We start from the raw sequence: 20,628 nt of genomic DNA on the forward strand, positions 1-20,628 counted from the left end.
TTTCTTTTTTTGGTGGGAGGAGAGCTGCGGTTGTTGATGTTTAAATTATCTGTTGGTTGTGTGTTTGCTCTGTCAACAGTGCACAGGAGTTCTGTATTTGCATGTCGTCCTGCCACAGTCATTTCATCCCCCCAATGTGCACGTGGAGCGATGCACGGCGATGCCAGCGCTGTTCTACAGAGCAGCAGCAGTAACACACAGCTCATACATTATACAGTATATGGTCCATATGCAGCGACCACTGTTAGCTGTAGCGCTGCTGCTGCTACTGAGGTGCTTGTAAATGTTGGCAGAGGCCATGATGACATTTCCGTCCCCTGACCTGCGTCTCAGCACAGTCTGCCTGGGATGGTCCCGAGTTTAAAGTTGTGAATCAATATTTGTAAAACTGCCAGTAAGTTTCCCAAGACGGGCAGCCTGGAGTAAAAAAAAAAAAATGTTTTGCCTCTTAAGAACTGAAAGAATCATTAACTGGCAAACATCATGAATAATTTGGACCAGCGTCTGCTCCTGGCTAATTACTGGAGAGGCTGCGTGATCTGAAAACACCAGACTTTGAGATAAGTGGCAGTTTTATTACTGAACGTGCCGGTGCCACGCTGCTGAATTATTTCTGAGAAGCAAGACAGCACAGCAGCAGGGACTTTTCCAATTGTGTCGTCCTTTATATTAATGAATGCAGCCTGTTCTCGTTGTTTTCCATAAAATCAAATTAGTAATGTTGTAATCACCCACTGTAAATCTGCAAACTCACCCCCAGAGCCCCTGTATTCGTTTATGTGGAGACCGCAATCACGCTGAGCCTTTGATGACTAAATTTCATGCAATCTGTGAACCATGAATACAGTCTTTTGCAACATCATCATCACTAGAGCTTTATCACATACATATGCACACACACACACACACACACGGATGCTATCGTTTCCAAAAAATCTGGGCACTCTGTAATCAAAAATGAGTTCAACATGTGTCAGTGATATTTCACACGTTTAAATTGAGATATTTTTGTTTAGACAGCTTCTCAAAAAAGGACATGATGCCATAAAATAGACATCTTCATTAGACGTTGAAATGTACAGAAGTTTAATCTTCATCAGAGTGTTTGGTGGGATGTGAGACAGATTAGTTGACGGGTTGGTCTCAAGAAAGTCAAAAGTGTGAGTTTATTTGTTTTGCCACTCCCTTGGAGGATAAGTTCCTCAGCTGTCTTGGGTTTTTTTTTTTTTTTAAAGGCATGGAAGGTTTGTTTTTTGGAACATATTTTTAGAAACGTTAATAAAGCCCTTAGAGAAAAGTCATAAATTAACCAGTCACTGATGTCTAAACAAACTGTGAGTCCACCACCGACAACACAGGGTGTCCATTCCTCAAAGAAAGTACATGATGTCAGGCAGGTCCTGATTCAGGTGTCAGATAAGATGTGATGACCATTAAACATCAGATGCCTTTTACATATGTTAGCTCACCACGTCAGTTGTTTCTCAGATTATTATCAGCCATTTATTTGAGTTGCATATTCATTCAAAACTTGTCAGCTCGATGTTGATCACATGTTTCTCTTCCTCCCTCTATGTGTCGGACCTCTGCGGGATGCGGATCGTTTCTCCCGCTGATCAATCATCTTTCCTCTGACCAGACGATGAGGTAAGAAGAAACCAGAGCTTTTCCTCAGTCCTGCTGCTGCTGGAGGAGACAAACTAGGTCATTGGTGAAGGGAGATTTGCCCTCAATTATTTTGCCAAAAATGAGGACACTGTGGTTTGTTGATGTCAGCTCATTTGAACCCCGATAGCTGCTACTCAGGGAGGATCTCTGTGTGTTTGTGCTTTAGTGTTTTGAAGAAGTGGAAAAGTCCATTGAGCCTTGAGGTCTATTTAGGTCTACTTTCTCTGCCTGAATGTGAACTATTCAATAGTTATGCATGTGATTAGCGTTTCAAGTGTTCCAACTGAGCTGGTGATTATTCCTCTGTGATTTAGTGTCTCTTGTCTTATGAGGTTTTTTCCGTTTGACACCGGAGAGAAAAATGTGTGTGAAAATAGGTGTGTTCGCAAAGCCCAGATTTTCTTGTTCCTCATAATCGGCCAAGCGACAGCTGAGTATCAGCCTGTGTGTGCGTCAGCTGTGTTTGTGCGCCTGCAGCTTTTGTCTAAGTTTCACTCTTTACCTTTTAGCTGCTATATAATTGCCTCCTGCAGCAGAGTCAGCAGCTCCGTGGGAGCGCGCCGTAGCTTCACAGTCATCCCTGCTCATCTGTTATCACCTTTACAGTAGCCAGCAGCCTGTCACCTCAGTGTCAAAACTGCCCCCCCTCCCTCTCTCCTCTCCTCTTCTCAATGTCAGCATGTGCATCCCATAGCCCTGCAGCTGTGTTTAGCCGGACCAAGTGGGGATGAAAGGAGGGGAGTGTTTGTTTTCCAGCCAGAGCAGTTCACAAACGGGTGGAGAGGAGTGGATCTGGATGGGTGTGACGAAGCCCGGTTACTTCCTCAGCAGCATTCCTAGCTTATGTGACAAAAGCAGCAGCAGCAGCAGCAGCAGCAGCAGCAGCAGCAGCAGCAGCATTAACAGCAGCAGCAGCAGCAGCAGCAGCAGCAGCAGCAGCGTTGTGCTCCGCCAGAGGGTACACCTTGAGGAGAAACACTGAACATCTGTCCCAAGGCCCTGAGGCATCTGCTGCTGCTGCTGCTGCTGCTGCTACTGTTGGCCGGGTGACAGCATATACTGGTTACTCATCATCAGGGTTTGACACATCTCTCTCACGGAGTACTGTATGTGACGAAACAAAAACAGAAAAAGCTGATGATCAAGTCTCCTGCTCTTCAAAACAAAGTAAACCCATTGTGCGATTGCGATTGAACACAATGCATCTTTCTTTCTTCTGAAAGCTGTCACTCCGGGTCCAGGTTGACATAACTGAAGTGCCTTTCCCCTTTTCCACTTTCGTCCACACCCCGAGGCTGCAAAACCCAATGCAGTAGCCTACCGCTCTGGGGTGTGGTGAAGTGAAGAGGGTGGCTGCGGCTTCCTTTTGTTAGCCTTAAAAAATGCCCCATAACCTCACACACATACACACAGAATGACGTCACCGTGGCGTCCATGGGCAGTACCAGCCGTGGAGGAGGAGGAGGAGGAGGAGGGGGGGGATGGCCGTCTTCGCCACGGTGCATTCCTCTGTGGCTTTTACTCAACCAGCCATTACCTCCCCCCCCGTGCCTTCGGCCGCCGCTCGCCTCTGCAGCCAACGTGCAGAAAAGTCTAAACTTGGACTTTATTAGCCCATCAGCTAGCCAGCTAACTAGCCAGCCAGCTAGGCCAGTGCAGTGCAGTGCAGTGCAGTGCAGCGGACGGATGCTGGGTTTGCCCTCTCCTCCTTCTCACCCGCTGTAGCTGGGTCTGTTTTTCTCATTCGCTGTCTCATTCGCCAGTCATGAGCGCAGTGCACTCAACTTGTAAACTGGAATGGCAGAATGTGCGCCACACCCACGGGTCAGCTCATTTGATTACTGAAGAAATATATACAGTACATATTATCATCAGCTGTAATTAACCCAAGGGTGTGTGTGGGTGTGTGTGTGAGGGTGTGAGGGTGTGAAACGGTGAAACATGATCAGATGACTCTTTCTGTCGGTACTCGGTTGTTAACGTTCTTGTTAAAGGGATAGTTCAAGTTCACCCAAAATTCAAATTTCACTCATTATCTACTCACCCTCATGTCGACTAAGAGCTGTGAGAAGTTTCAGAGTCCTCCGTCCCTTCTCTGAGTTACGGGGGGGGGGGGTCCGCGCAGCAGTATTTGTCAATGGATACCAACTTTCTTCGTCCAAAAAGACACACCAAAAAACATCCAAATACCTCCATACTGCTCGTCTGTAATGTCCCTCTTGTATTGAAGCCCCAACATGAGAAATTGTTCTGAAAAAAAATTAAATAAGTCTATATTTTAAGCTTGTTTGTAGCGGAAGGTCCCAGTGTCTCAGTTCACTGCTCTTCCTGTGTCAGTGCAAATCTCGCGTGATTTGCACTGACCGGCGGAACAACGTCTCATGTCGGGGCTTCAATACAAGAGGGACATTACAGACGAGCACTATGGAGGTATTTTGATGTTTTTTGGTGTGTCTTTTTGGAACGAAGAAAGTTGGTATCCATTCACAACCATTATATGGACAAATACTCCTGCGCGGACCCCCCCCCGTAACTCAGAGAAGGCACGGAGGACTCTGAAACTTCTCACAGCTCTTAGTCGACATGAGGGTGAGTAGATAATGAGTGAAATTTGAATTTTGGGTGAACTATCCCTTTAAAAGAGGAGTTACTGTACTGACGCAGGCCCGAGCCTCACACGGCCATAGTCACCGTTTGTTATCATGGGATTCTTCGTGTCAGTGGTTTACATCATACTCTAGCCGGTGCAGTATCTCTATCATCCATTACGTTATCTATCTAGCTGAATCTACACCACCAACAATAGTGCCACTCTGCTCTGTGGACTGGACTCATCGGTGAAACATGACCCATCATTTTGTATAACCCTCCGCCGGGTGAAGCGCGCACAGGCTTTATTCCCTGAGCGTGGAGATGACGGTACAGTGGTGATGTAGCCGCTGAGGCCTCGGTGGTGGTGGTGGTGGTGGTGGTGGTGGTGGTGGTTTTGCCCTGTGGGTTTTGGGCTATGACAGGCGGCACCTCTGGGTTTGACACGAGGGCAAACAATCGGGTTAGGGAGCAGCATGCATTGCACGCAACACTTGACTGAATACGAGGCAACAACAAAGAGATGATGAAGGAAGGATGTGTGCTCAGAGAGGGATTTGCTCTGAGCAGTAGATGCCATCATGTGTTCGGTCCTCTGTCAGTCCGCCAGTGTTTTCCACAGGAAGGGAGGCAGATGTAGGCTACCTTTCATGTCTTTCTTCATTATGTTGGTTAAAGAGGAACTATGCAGGAGTTTTACCTTAACTATGCTACATTTTTTACCTTAATTAAACAGCTTCGGAGTAATTGTGATTATTGTGATAATTGTGATCGTTAAAGGGATAGTTAACCCCAAAATTCAAATTTCACTCATTATCTACTCACCCTCATGTCAACTAAGAGCTGTGAGAAGTTTCAGAGTCCTCCGTGCCTTCTCTGAGTTACGGGGGGTCCGCGCAGCAGTATTTGTCCATATAATGGTTGTCAATGGATACCAACTTTCTTCGACACACCAAAAAACATCCAAATACCTCCATACTATTGAAGCCCCGACATGAGAAATTGTTCCGCTGGTCCAGGAAGAGCAGTGAACTGAGACACTGGGAGCTTCTGCTACAAACAAGCTTAAAATATAGACTTATTTAATTTTTTTCACAACAATTTCTCATGTTGGGGCTTCAATACAGAGGGACATTACAGACGAGCACTATGGAGGTATTTGGATGTTTTTTGGTGTGTCTTTTTGGACGAAGAAAGTTGGTATCCATTGACAACCATTATATGGACAAATACTGCTGTGCGGACCCCCCCGTAACTCAGAGAAGCCACGGAGGACTCTGAAACTTCTCACAGCTCTTATATTAGTTGACATGAGGGTGAGTAGATAATGAGTGAAATTTGAATTTTGGGTGAACTATCCCTTTAACTACATGACTTGTGACTTGTTACGAGTGAGAACGGAGGCTCTCTGTCTTCCACCGCGACACAAATGCGGTCCATAACCCATAATCTTTTGTTTATGACAGTTAAGACTACAGAAATTTACACATCGTAACATTGTATGTGTTATACAACATCATTCACCTCTCTATGTACTGATTTTTTTGCCGGCTTCGTTGTAAACAAATGCACATGGCCAGGCGGAGGGTTAGCAAAACAGAGGAAAGCGACCTGACTTGCATAGTTCCTCTTTATTAACCATCTTTGGAGTAATAGTGATGGTTAAATAAATGATTTGTAACTTGTATAAGGGGAGAATGGAGGCTCTCTGACTTCCACCTGGCGTCTCTCGGCTGAAAACCAACCTTACAAGATCAGTGGCGTCGACCCGGTGTCCCAGATCTCGACACAAACGCGCCCCATAACCCGTAATATCTTGTTTATGACAGAAAAAACTACACAAATATCCAATTCATAGCACGTACATGATAAATAATGTTATGTGCCGCCGCTCTATTGATTGATTTTTCGCCGGAGTTGTAAACAAATGCACATGGCCGGGAGGAGGGTTAGCAAAATAACGGGAAAAGCAACTGAAACTTGCATAGTTCCCCTAATTATCTAAACCAGTTAGAAAGAAATATGTTAAGTATTTCCATGTATTACAGAGGGACATGCTGTGTCTTTGGGCATGGTGGCATGGTCTATAATAATATTTAGTTGACCTCATTTACCATATGAGGAGGCAGAATGATTAGAAACACATTATAACCAGTGTAATCCAGTTCAGTGGGCTGTGTTGAGGCACAGGTCCATGTAGCTGCTTCAGGGTCTCACTGTGTCACTGTCATGGTGGCACAAGGACTGAAAATACTTAAACTTTAAAGCCACAATAGGCAGAATACAGAATTGCAAGTATGTGCTTTTTATAATTTTAGAGTGAGTACAGAAATATGCCCCTTCTCCTTTTATGAATTCCCCCAACAAAGCCTCTGTGGAATATCTTCTTGAAGACGACTGCTGCTGAACGTGACGGTCTAAAACGGCTCAGTGAATTGCTTTATTTGGTCCTCCTCCTCTCTCCTCTGACATCCCGGCTTCCTATGCTCACCACTTCCTTCCTGTCCCCGCTGGGCCGACTTGGCCAGACCCCCCCCCTCCAGCTAATTGGCTCGTGTCTTCATCTCTCGCAGATGTCCCACCACGTCAGCCCGAGAGCTAGAACTCCCAACCTCCGGCCTCTCAGCAACTCTGCAGAAGTTTTGGTCAAAGGGCGACCTCAGACATTCCTCTAAAAACCCTCATAGAAGTGCCCCCCCCCCACCCTCTCCCGCTATAAATAATCCCAGCCCAGTTCCCATGGCCCCCACCGAGGGTCCAGCCGTCACTTAGCAATGCACCCGTATCCTACAGCTATACGCCAACCCAGCAGCAGCAGCAATCTGTTGGCACCGGCTCACAACTGATCAGCTCTCTGCAGGGAAGTTGGGGGGAGAAATGGGGGGGTGCAGGTGTTGAGGTCCATCAGGGTTGTGATCGGACTGGGTTGACCCACAACCAAGACCACGGAGAGTGAGGGAACGTTTCTATATAAAGATCATTGTTGCTCTTTGCTCCAGCTGCTTTGTGAGACTTGTCCATCTAAGGATTGTCCTGATAAAATACTCTATGTCATTCACAGTTTTTTTTTTTCCACGGTGCACAGTGATGTGATGTAGCTGCGGAGCTCAGCTGACCGCATCGTTTGTCATCACATTTCAATTTATTTATCTCTTGTATGGCTTTTTTTTTTTTTTTTTGGCATACTTGGTTTCTGTGTTCGCATTGCACAATTATAGGCTAGTTAGTATTTGCATCATGGACTGCTAACCCCTAACCCCTGTGGGACAACGCTCAAATTCCTTCCGTTTTTTTTTAATCTGTGGTTTTGAGCACAGCTACGTCTAATCCTTATGGAATCAGCCTGTTGAGAATATACTGTATGTGCACGAGGGGACAAGCATGTAGTTTAGCTCATGTGCATCAAGTTCATGCTGTCATAAAGCCACATTTCTGTATTTGGTGAGTAAAATAAATGCACACCATATATGGAAAACATATGAAACAAAACGCACTGTAACACAGCTGAAGCATTAGGACAAATATTAGCATTTAGAATTTTTTGGATTTGTCTCTTTGTTGAATTTATTCAGAGATGTTAAATAAATGAGACGTTCTGTTGCAGCTACTGTGGAGAGGAAAGCTTTTATAAAACACCAGCATGCAGTGAAGGAACTGATTATTAACATTTAACTATACATGGCCTGAGTAATTCATAGCACAAGACCCAAAGATATCAATTTATTCATCAGCAGCATGAATAAAGGACACAGAAGTGCTAGAAACCCTCTGTGAAATGTCTTGAACCACACATGGAAGAGTTTTCTCTCATTGCATGCAGGTTGTGTTACAGATGGACCCCTGCGGTGAAGCTGCATACAGTGGAGACGATGCATCAACCAGGCCCATGTTTGTTAGGATTGACAGAAACCCGGGCCGAGAGCCAGGAAGCCTCGATCTAATCTCTGTTCTGCTGGGAGCAAAGTCAGGGAGTTTACTCTAAATGCAGCCACTTTGAAGACACGGCTACGTCAGGCTGATAACAAATGAAGTCGGTAAAAATGTTGGTCTCCTACCAGCTGCATACTTCCACAGGGAAAGCATCTAATTGTGTCTGATAAATAAACAATTTATGATGCAGGTCACATTTTGTGAGCACTCAAGCTCTTCAAACTGATCTCATTATTCACCATCCCATCCAACACTTGTCAACCCAGCAGCAGCAGCAGCTGATTGCTGACGTTCCCTTCAGCCGTTTCGTTATTTCTGGTACTTGTAATTGAATTTTGCAATGTGGCATGTGTGCCTCTGTACATTTTACAAAAACGAGCCATAAGAACAGTTTTTAATGTTAGGTTCAATGATCACACTAAGCCACTTTTTTTGAAGGCATCTGCATTAACATTTTTTGACTTGGTAAATTTTAAAACTGCATTAATCATGTATAAAGCAAAAAATAATCTTCTTCCTTGTATAATCCAAAAATTATTTCATGAGAGGGAAGGTTGTAAAAGATATGACTTAAGAGGAAAACTCAAACTGCAACAGCAAAGTGTAAGATCGACTCTTAAAAGTATGTGTATTTCTGTCGGAGGAGTTATTCTATGGAATAGCTTGGATGTAGAGATTAAACTCAGCAAAAGTGTTAATCAATTTAAAAGTAAGTTTAGAAAAGGAGTGTTTGAAATGTATAGCAGAGAGGAGGAGAGATAAATGATGTAAACTAATGTGATGACTGTGGGGGGGAGGGGCTTTGGAGAGTGACTCTGTGTTTTGGTTGTGTTGTATGTGTGTTGTCTGGGGTTGGAAACTGATAAGCTTTGCTTCTTCCATCCCCTTTTCAAACAGTGTTAGTTGTTGTTAGTGTCTGTTGTTGTTCTTGTTGTTTGTCCTGTTCGATATTTGGTTATATGGTGTCCCGTGGCCGTGGATGTTTTTGTGTTGTATGTGAGATATGATTTTTGTTTGGTTTGAAATAAATATAAATAAATAAAAAAATAAAAATAAAAACATCCTCTGATGGTATAGCCACGGGTGCTGAGGTCCGATCGTATCGTAGCAGTAGAGACCGTGTGTTTGTGTGTGTGTGTGTGTGTGTGTGTGTGTGTGCTGAATGCATAGGGATGAGATGACAGTTGTGCGTGTCCAGAACCAGCATGGTCCTCAGCTGCAGCAGCCTCCACTCCCTCTAAGAAAACACTTCCAGATGCTCCCACCAAGCTGCAGGACAGTGAGAGGAAATGCCAGGGAGGCCAAAAAGGAAGAGCTGGAGAGATGGTGGAGATCCTTTTGAGGACATGATTGAGGAGGACGCAGTAAAAGGACGGTTAATGTCCTCTATCTAGATGTGGTCTGCCAGTTGAGACATTCAGAAAGTAAATGAGCCCGGCCTGTGTCTTCAGGATGTGGAAGTTAAATCTGAAAAGGAATGGATATTGGATAATGAGATATAATGTGGAGAAAGGGAGAGATTACATGGTGATGAGAGGAAAGAAAAAACGGTAATGTGGGATATTGTGACTAAGAAGGAAAAACATCATCCAAGCCGAACGCCAGTAAAGAAAACTCAGCCTGCTGTATATTCTGTCACTCGCACCATCATCAGCATCATCCACACAACCTGCAACGGGACTCAGACAAAACAGATACTTGTACAGATGGTGGTGTATCAGATTCAAGCACTTGGGTGCAAGGAAAGCGTGGAATGTGGTTGCATGCTGCGACACGATGATAGATGGAAGAGCGAAAAAGAGGCCGGGAGTTTAAGACACAACCGCAATATTTAGGGAATGCTGCTGCTGTAATTTGGATTTAGGAAGTGGTTTCCTGAGAGAGGGAGAGAGATAGAGAGAGAGAACGATGACATCAGTGTTAGTGAATCAGCCAGTCAGACAGTGGATCAGCAGTGGCCGTGCTTTTGGGTGGATTTTTGAATCCGCGGGGACCATATCACCAACGTAAACAGGTCAGAAATGAGAGAGAGAGAGACAAAGTGCACTCAAACTGACCAGCAGCCCCAGTGTGTGACATTCCTACACGTATCACAACGTATATGTGTGTGTGAGTACGTACACTACAGTATACGTGAACGTGTGTGCGGAGAAACCAGACCCTGAAGCCGCCGTGACCACAGCGCTGGCACCGCACCACCTTTGAGAGAGAGATCACAGTGATTTCTTTCACTCTGCTCCTTCTTCTTTCCATCTGGAAACCGATTTAGTGTATTTGGTTTGGTATCCACTGGTGGTGAAGGTGCAGATGATGATGACTCAGCAGGGTAGTGGTTTATCTGTGAACTGGCCGTGTGGACAGGACAGACATCAGCAGCAGCACATGATATCCAACCAAGTGCAACTCAGAATCAGTTGTAATCTGGTCAGCTTCCGCACGGAGATGTTAGTGTAGTGTAGGCTACGTGATTAAAATCTCTTTCATCTTTCATAACAAGCCAGGCTCTAATCCTTTAAAGTTCTGCACAAGCATGTATGTATGAGATTTGCATGAAACTTTTCTACTGAGACTTTTTCCCCTCGTCTTTTGAAAGCTGCCTGCTATTTTTGGCATTCTCATTTACACAAAGTGTACAGTATTATAAAATACAAACAAAATAAGAGTAGAATATTTGATGAGTTTGATGAAGGAAACCAAGAAATCCTATAATGAGCCTCCGTAGTGTAGCTCTGAGCAGCTCACGGCTCTGCTCCGCCGTTCTAGAAATAGCTTGCACCGACAATTAAAGGTAACAAACCTACTGCTATGACTATAGGGGTTATGGCAATGGGCCAATTTGCCAAAATGTTGTGTATGTACAATGTAGATCAAAAGGCAGATCACTACGCTGCCTCTTGTCAACTGCAACGAGGGCTCTACCAAGAGGCAAAACAACTTAATTTGCTTTCATTTTGATAAAAAGGCCAAGTCTTATCACACTCTATTTGTCCCTCCCTCTCTCTGTTAGGCCTTGTTCACACTGTTAATCCAAATCAGGATTTTTAGCATATCCCTTCCAGATTGTATCTAGTTTGATTTCTTGACAGTCTGAACAGCCAAAAAAACCACAATATCCTCTTTTTACGAATCTGATTCAAACCACACACGGAGGGAGGTGGCTTCAAATGCGATTCTGGTTTGTACAGATGCGTTTCAATGTGAACGGCTCTGTTGCTCCAGTAGGATTTTTGAGGTTTCATCTGTGTCACTCGCAGCAAGTTTGGATTGTCCAACTTCTCCAGCATGCGATTCCACTGGGAATGGCCGGTCTGCACCCCAGCGGCGATGGCAGCACAACTCAGCAGTCGCCTTTTTTTTTTCTTTATTTCCACAGTAATCAAAATCAAATCATCAATACAAATCCATAATTATGTTAACAAATATATAATTGTGATATAGCGACTCAGCAGTCGCCTTGGTTGCTGTGGCTTCCTTGCAGTTAGCAGACTATTTTTTTGGTTTATAAGCAGCAGAACATTTGTGCTGCAGTTTCAACAATTCACTGTTGTCTGTTCTGTTTTGTTTGTTTGTTTGTGGGTGCAGCCTTTTCCCATAGAAGCCAATGCGGATAACACACATGACACACAATATGGACACACGCAAATGGGATCTGGTCACTTGCGATATGTAATGTGGACTGTCGGTCAGTAAGGTCGGACTCTGAAAAAAGAAATCAGATTTGGGCTGCAATCTGAACAAGGTCTTAAAGCAGAAGTAAGCAATATTTTTGTGTTAATATAAGTGTTAAATAGTTATATCTTCCGACAGCAATCACTTACATAGAGTGTTTGGTCTGAAACACGGGTCTGTCAGTCACTCTGCTCTGCTCTGAGCCGAAGAGAAAACTTTTCTCGTATCCTACAAGTTTTATCCAATGAGGAGAGAGAACGGCATAAAGGGGCGGTCCTCTCTGTGTGTGCAGCCAAGGGACGAGGACCAATAGATCCATGACGAGGGCGGGGGCTGCTAACTCCATCGGCTGACAAGAAGTTATGGTGCGTTCAAGGCAGCCCGTAACTCGTGTTTTTCTGACCTGTGAACTCGTACCAGTTCGATCTGGTACGAGTTCACGGGTCAGAAGTTACGAGTGGCCGTTATAGTGACTTTCACAGGTAAAACAGGTCGGAGAAACACGAGTGGGTTGCCTGGAACGCTACAAAGTCGTAAGTCGTAACTTGAAGCCGTAACTTACGGTTTCAAAAGCCTGCCTGGAACGCAGCATTAGCCAAAACGACCGGATCGCTTACTTCTGCTTTAAAGCAGAAGTAAGTGATATATTTGTGTTAATATAAGTCTTAAATAGTTATATCTTCCGACAGCAATCACTTACATAGAGTGTTTGGACTGAAACACGGGTCTCTCAGTCCCTCTGCTCTGCTCTGAGCCGAAGAGAAAACTTTTATCGTATCCTACAGTTTTTATCCAATGAGGAGAGAGAACGGCATGCAGGGCTGTGTGTGCAGCCAAGGGACGCCGTGAATGTGGTGACGTAGGGACGAGGACTGTTATGGTGCGTTCAAGGAAACTCGTATTTTTCCGACCGTGAACTCGTACCAGTTCGATCTGGTACGAGTTCACCGGTCGGAAGTTACGAGTGGCCGTTATAGTGACTTTCACCGGTAAAACAGGTCGGAAAAACATGAGTGGGTTGCCTGGAACGCTACAAAGTCGTAAGTTGTGACTTGAAGCTGTAATTTACGATTTCAAAAGCCTGCCTGGAACGCAGCATTAGCGAAAACGACCGGATCACTCACTTCTGCTTTAACACACACACTTGCACTTACACTTTTGTAATAGCTTGTTGAGAACAGCAAACATCCTTGTTGCTTCGGTCTGAGCGTGGGTTTTGTTACTTGTTTGTTGGTCTGTGAGTGTGACCGCCTGCTGACCCTGACGATCTCCCTGCAGCATGACCTCATGCTCTGTTTGGGTTCTCCTAGTTATCGATCGGTTTGGTGTTTGTTTCAGAGACTTTACAACCACAACCATGAAGTGTTGCTCTGAGTCAAGAGACTGTGAGGTGCTGTAGTTCTGAACGACTCTCCTGAAGTGTTTCCGAACCGGGCGATTGGAAACAGTAGCTGCTGCTGCAAGTGCTGGGATTTGGGGACGGAAGCATCTGAAGTGTGTTTCTGTGAGGACTGGGATCATACACACAACATGTGCGTCTCATTGAAGGATCAAAGAGGAGACACGTGGCTCCTGTTTCCCTCAATCCCCCCCCTCTCCCCTGTCACCTCTCTCCACTTTTAAGCGCTCCCTTCTTTCCAAACCTCTTTTTTTTCCCTCTTTGTCTTCCGCTGTACAAAGGAGTTCCCTCGTCTGTCTCAAAATACTGTAGTTCCTCTCATTTACGCTTTCTGGATTCAGATTTGCTCACTCCAACCCCCCACATCAACAAACTCACATGTCTGTGGCATGTCGTCGACCCTCCTATTATCCAGGAGGTCCATGCCCAGCTCCCTCCATGTGTCAGAAACAGAAACAGATCAGTTGCTTGAAGTTTTTTTTTTCATTTGGACCTGATTGAGATTGTTACAACTCATACAGTATTTAAACACTTTACAGATTAGACAGTCAAATAAAGATGTCTGCCTGACTGTGGCAGGAAAATCTTCCATGTCTTTGCTACTGTAGCATACCTCAGAGTATTATTTGATGGAAACGTAAACATCTGGTGTGTGTTTCTGCTTTAACGTCAGATCTTATTCTCATCCATTAACAAAACGCAGTGACTGAACAGAAGATAAGTCTAAATCCAGTCAGTATTTGGTGTGACCACCAGCCTTTGCCTTCAAATAGGGATGTCATAATTACAAATGTTCTTGGTACGATTATTGTCAGAGAAATAATCACGGTACTACGATTATCACGATTATTCTGCATTAATTAATTTCACAACACTATGAATGTGTCAAATCAAAGATAGTCAAAATATAATGACATTACTCATTGTTTACACAAAATATTTCAAGTATCTATTAATATATGACCAATTATTAACCCCCCAGGGGAAGTGTTTGAACTATTCAGGTCTTAAATTGTCATCAATACCAAATTTACGTTTATTTTAATAATTTTTTGTTTTATTTTGCTGTTTTTTTAAAATACAAATGACACGCTAACATTTAAATTCCTACCAATTCAATGTTACGTTAGATAAATGGACCAGTATCTGTGCATTTACCTTTATTTTGGTGCACAGTCATCTGCCGATAAGGTTCCGACATACAGTAATCTTTTTTGGGAAGTGACGGTATTTAGGAATCTTTACGATTAATTAATTGTGGCGTTTAATACCACGATTAATTGTGAAAACCAGTAATCGTGACATCCCTACCTTCAAAAAAACATCACTTCTTCTAGGTTCACTCTCACTGTGTTTTGAAGGAACTGGGCTGGGAGGTCGTTTCAGACGTCTTGCCTCCTCCCATCCTTCTGTCTCCTCATGTGATCCCAGACAGACTCCATGATGTTGAGACCAGGGCTCTGTGGCGACCACATCGTCACTTCCACGACTTCTTGTTCTGCTCTACGCTGAAGATCGTCCTTAAAGGGATAGTTCAACATTTTGGCAAATTGGCCCATTGCCATAATCCCTATAGTCTTAGCAGCAGTAGGTTCGTTACCTTTAATTGTCAGTGCAAGCTGTTTTTAGAACGGCGGAGCAGAGCAGCAGGCTGCTCAGAGCTACGCTACGGAGGCTAAAGGAATTTCTTGGTTTCCCTCATCAAACTCATCAAATACAAAATCCCAAAACTCCAAAACGCTTTCGTGGACAAGTTGTGACCTGCACATTCACCACGCTATGAGATAATAATGGAACGTTACGAAACTGAGCCGTTTTTTAGGTAAATACAGGGTAAATACAGAGACTGCTTGCTGAAAAACAGTCCCTGAACGCAACGCGCATCAGCAGTTTTGCATGAATTTACCTCTAAAACAACTCTGTCTCGTAACGTTCCGTTATTATCTCATAGCGTGGTGAATGTGCAGGTCACAACTTGTCTATGACAGCGTTTTTTTTTTTTTTTTTTTTTTTTAAAGTATATTTTTCGGCTTTTTTGCCTTTATTTGATAGTGATGACAGTAGAGATAGACAGGAAATGGGGAGGCAGAGAGAGGGGGAATGACACGCAGGAAAGGTCTGCCCGACGCGGGATTCGATCCGGGGACGCCTGCGGCGAGGACTGTAGCCTCTACATGGGGCGGCCGCTCTACCCACTGCGCCACGCACCGCCCCATGACAGCGTTTTTGAGTTGTTGGATTGTGTATTTGATGAGTTTGATGAGGGAAACCAAGAAATTCCCTTAGCCTCCGTAGCGTAGCCCTGAGCAGCCTGCTGCTCCGCTCCGCCGTTCTAAAAACATCTTGCACCGACAAATAAAGGTAACGAACCTACTACTATGACTATAGCGATTATGGCAATGGGCCAATTTGCCAAAATGTTGAACTATCCCTTTAAAGACGAAGCAGACGAAGCATTTTTTTTCACACCTGCCTGTAACTTTTGCGCAGTACCATATTTGCTAATTTAAGGGTACCCACTGTTAACTTACAGTGATATAACTTTAATTTAACCCAAATGACTAAAATACAGAGTGTTTAGAAAACCTCAGGCTGGAACTACGTATTCATTTACTGTTCCTCTGTGGGAGGTATCTGTAATTACAGGTGTGTGCTTTATCATTTGTGTGCATGTGAGTGCATAGTATCTTCAAAGGTTAAGAGGACACACAACATGGATGCCCATTACTGCTGCTTTATGGAGCTGACCTTAGTATTTAAGTAACATAAGCAGCTAATGACTTCCTTATTTTAACTGTTGGAAACCTGCTGCAGTCTCTTTTTAGGCTCCTGGTCAGTGAGAGGAAACGAGAAAAACATCCGGTAGTTTCAGCAGATTAAGAGGTTGCCACGGGCAACTCTTTATGGGGTGGTACACACTTGCTGTGCTTATTCAGACCTTCCTCTCAGTTTCCCTAGCATTTATTTTTATTGTTTTTTTTTGTTTTTTTTTAATGAAACATTTCGACAAAGACGCAGGAAACTAGGTCCTGCAGCAGGTGGATCAGTGCTCTCCTCGTTCTCCATAAAATGTTTGCACAAAAGAATGAGGTCATGCTCACCTCTGAGGATATTTTTTTTAAGAATTGTTTATTTAAGAACAGAAACTGAAGCAACTCTTAGGGCCAAAAACATTACATTTATCTTGAAATAACGATGACATAAGAATATTTGAGCAGCTGAAGGTGACAGGCATCATTTCCAGCTGAATTAATCACATTCATTTCCCATAAAATCTAGACCTTCCGAGGTTAAAATAATGTTTAGCCGTGGGAGTGAACTATATTTTCAACCCAAGACAGGAACCCAAATAGCTGACATACTGTTAACTACTGTGCATGTGGACTTGCCTTGTATTATAAGGAAATACTGACACAAATGTTGTACACTCAAACTATTAAGCTCTCAGTCTCCTCAACTTCATTTTCATTCATCTCTTGTGTGCCAAGAGCTGAATGAAAACTGTGTTTGAGCTCTTTCTTCAAAAGAGTTTGTGCAAGGAGAAGATTGGTTGACCTGGAACTGTCTGTTTCCTGCTGCGTCGGGGGAGAAGAGGGAAGTGAACCACTTTTTGTTGGCCAAAAAAGCTCATTGATCACAGAGAGGAGTCTTTCTTGCTTTACCGATGCTGTGTTAGCACCTGCAAAGGCCTATTATATACTACAATAATTTGATAGAGCATTTATAACTGGCTGGAACATTATTTCTCACAGTGCGGTATGTTGAAACACATCAGTGAGCCACATTGAGTGACTTGTTCCTTTAATACAGTATGATGAACACATCCTATAGTTTATTTTTGACGCATTCCCAAATCCACTGTCCAGAAGCCATATTTCAGAAAGTAACCAATATTTCAACAATAACAATGAGGATGTTCCCAATTTAACATAACAAAAAGCAAGCCCATAGCCAAACTTAAGGAGTCTATCCTAACCTATCTTATCTCAGGTTAGGAAATCCTAAATACACAATCCAACATTGGTTATCATTTTTCATGTCTGTTACCTGGGAATCAGTGATACTTTTCTCATGTAAGAAGTCTACAAAGGGTTTGGCATCAACGACATATTCACATAAGTTTAGCCTGCTGACACTTCATGGGTTGTAAGTAACAATAATAAAAGAGTTATCCCATCCAATCCCATCCACTTACATGTATGTATATTACATTTTCAAAACATAAAAGTTTTCCAAAGCACAAAATGGTTGAGAAAACACATAAAAATTCAAAAAATAAAGAAGTAAGAGCAATAAAAGGACATGCTTTAAAAAAAAATACAATAAAATGAAAACAAAAAGACATAAAAGAACAGAGGTCACACAACTCTCATGCTGAGTTAAAAGCCAGAGAATAAAAATAGGTTTTATGATGTGATTTTAAAGTAGGTACTGTAGGGTGGGGGACATTTTTATTTCTAGTTCATTCCACAATTTAGGAGCCACCACAGAAAACACTTGACCACCTTCATCTACTAAATCAAACAACATTTTAAAATGAATCCTAAACTGGACTGGGAGGATCATGTTTCTTTCTACCTTAGAGACGGGCAGCAGCATCTATCTATCTATCTATCTATCTATCTATCTATCTATCTATCTATCTATCTATCTATCTATCTATCTATCTATCTATCTATCTATCTATCTATCTATCTATCTATCTATCTATCTATCTATCTATCTATCTATCTATCTATCTATCTATCTATCTATCTATCTATCTATCTATGTTACCAAGCAGTTTATATTCACTAAGAGGTTAGGCAGTTTCTGTAAGGTGGCCCGACTTACAGTACCAGGAATACTCAGGAAAGCACCAAATATTTATTAAAGCAACACTAAAAATAGTCCTCAACAGAAGTTGTATTTACTCCTATTTGACTAATGTTTGTGTAGCACTACAGTGGCCAGCTGTATGAAGCTACCCTGAAGCTTCTCTGTAAATAAAACCGTTTCCCATTTTTGAAGTTTTACATTTTCGGCTGGGAGCTGAGAAGAACTGGGAATATGGTTGGACTCACAGTCACACACAATGTTGATTTTGAGCATTTCAGGAGATTTTTATAGTTAAAAGGGGAAAATACAGCACGACATCAGCCTAACCCTTTAAAGCTGAGGTGAAGTGGATGTTCTTGTTTCTTAGGCATGCACAGTAAGACCCCCCTGGGCCCCTGTGGTTAGACAACTGGGTAGTAAAATAACGCCCTCAGTGTCCTTGCCCTTCCACTCCACCTGTTAACCACCACAGCAGACTGACGCCTGTCTGTGATATTTATGTTTGTGAGGATTGGGACGTGTTTAAAGAGTTTTTTAACCTGTCGCGATGTATCAGATCACATTACACTGAGGACATTCAGCGGTCCATGTCAACTCACCAGCTGATGTCGTGTTTGTGAGATTATTTCGGATTTCTTTCTAGATTATTATTCAAAATTGTATATGGTCGTATATCTTGAAGGGGAACTTTTTTTTTTCTTTTTTGCTGTTTTGGTAGCTTTTTTCTCCACGGAGCTTCCCCCACAGTTTCGACCTGTTTTGTTTTTGAGTTGTGTAGGTTTGTGGATATAGGATGGTCGGTGGGGGACGTACTGTGTAGGTATATGTGTGTATGTGTGTATGTGTGTATGCATATGCGCCATTCTGATCAGACTGCTTATGGTTTTTTTATAATGAAATGAGAAACGAGGGTGCGGCAGCTATAAGCTTTGCTTCAGCCGCAACCCTTTTCCACCAGCTATATAGTACTTGTTACTACCTTGAATTTGTTTTGTAGAAATTTTGATGCTGTGATTGAAATAAACATTCATTCATTCATTCATTCATTCATTCATTCATTCATTCATTCAATCTGTGGAGCAAAGTCTACCAATGTGGGCAAGGGCATAACTTTGAGTTCAGCATTGGGGGGGGGGGGGGAGATTTCCACCTTATATACTGTATATATATACATACACATACACATATGTATACACATACATACACATATGAGTGAGTTAAAGGATAATTTCCGTTTTTTACAATCTGGACCTTATTTCTAGCATAAAATAAGATCATTTTACCCACCCAGACAACTTTGGTGTCATTTGGAGTCGTTTTGACAAAATTAGCCCCAGTGGAGCGGCGCGTATATCCGTATAATGCGAGAACACGGGGCACGCAATGCAGCCTCTAAATAACACATTATCTGCCGCAAAAATTGTTCATTTCGCCAATATTTTGTTATGATACACTAGTGCTATTCCCCTCCGAGCCCGTGGTGGCATGTTATCAACATCCGGGGTCTGTAGGTTGACCTACTAACCTCTGACCTGGATGATGTCATCTCTGAGCGCCGCGTGGCTCATTCTGATAATAATCATTCTGCTTCGGCATTCAGGTCCATTTTTATCTCAACTAGCTGGAGCTTTAGTGAGCCCAGGCTGCGGAGAGGAAGCCTGTGGAAGCTGAACTTCATCCAGCTGCTCATTTTGTTCTGACAAGTCAGAAACACGCAGAAACAAACGTAGCATTAGCGGTAGCAAGTTAGCCGCGCCGGGCAGCGGTCGGAGATGACATCATCCAGGTCGGAGGTTAGTAGGTCAACCTACAGGCGCAGCATGTTGATAACATGCCACCACGGGCTCGGAGGGGAACAGCACTAGTGTATCATAACAAAATATTGGTGAAATGAACAAGTTTTGCGGCAGATAATGTGTTATTTAGAGGCTGCATTGCGTGCCCCATGTTCTCGCATTATACGGATATACGCGCCGCTCCACTGGGGCTAATTTCGTCAAAACAACTCCAAATGACACCAAAGTTGTCTGGGTGAGTAAAATGATCTTATTTTATGCTAGAAATAAGGTCCAGGTTGTAACAAACGGAATTATCCTTTAAGTGAGAAAAGTGAGAGAAAAAAAGATAGTGAGAAAAGCTTGCCATGTCGCTCCACCACATAAACTATATTTAAGAAAGTGCAATCGTACTTAATTTCCTCACCAAGCAGCAGTGTGATGTGAGATCTGTGAGTCCTGCTGCTCTATTGGAAATAAAACCTTAGAGCAGGCAGCCAACCGCCACATGATGCCCACACTGATGGAAAAGCTGATCTGTCTTGGGAGTAGACAAGGAACTACTGGAGTTGAGAAGTCGATGCTCTGACTTGACAGACGATGCCACGGTTTGTTTGCATCATCAGGAGCAGGGCTCGACAGTACGAGCCCCTCGTCACAAATGCGAGTAAAAAACAGATCAGTGCGAATTGTGAAATGCAATTAGTAGCACGTGTGCGACTACCGAATTTTACCGTTCAATAAATGTTTTATGATGTGTTGCGAACGTTTGGAGGAGGT

At 43.2% G+C, this 20,628-nt stretch overlaps 1 protein-coding gene across 2 annotated transcripts in view; it reads left to right on the plus strand.

The window, feature by feature from the left end:
* septin4b (septin 4b) overlaps positions 1-20,628 on the plus strand; it is a gene marked incomplete at its 5' end in the record, with an annotated part of 68,862 nt that overhangs the window by 3,882 nt on the left and 44,352 nt on the right. Inside the window, one exon of one of the 2 annotated variants that reach the window (XM_083984807.1) lies at positions 1,640-1,647. The exons of the other annotated variant lie outside the window; for it this stretch is intronic. Coding sequence (XP_083840933.1) covers positions 1,640-1,647 — 8 coding nt within the window. The remainder of the gene's footprint in view (positions 1-1,639; positions 1,648-20,628) is intronic. 2 annotated transcript variants of the gene reach the window in all.

This window comes from Trachurus trachurus (assembly GCF_905171665.1).
Source record: "Trachurus trachurus genome assembly, chromosome: 13".
NCBI classification, from domain to species: Eukaryota; Metazoa; Chordata; class Actinopteri; order Carangiformes; family Carangidae; genus Trachurus; species Trachurus trachurus.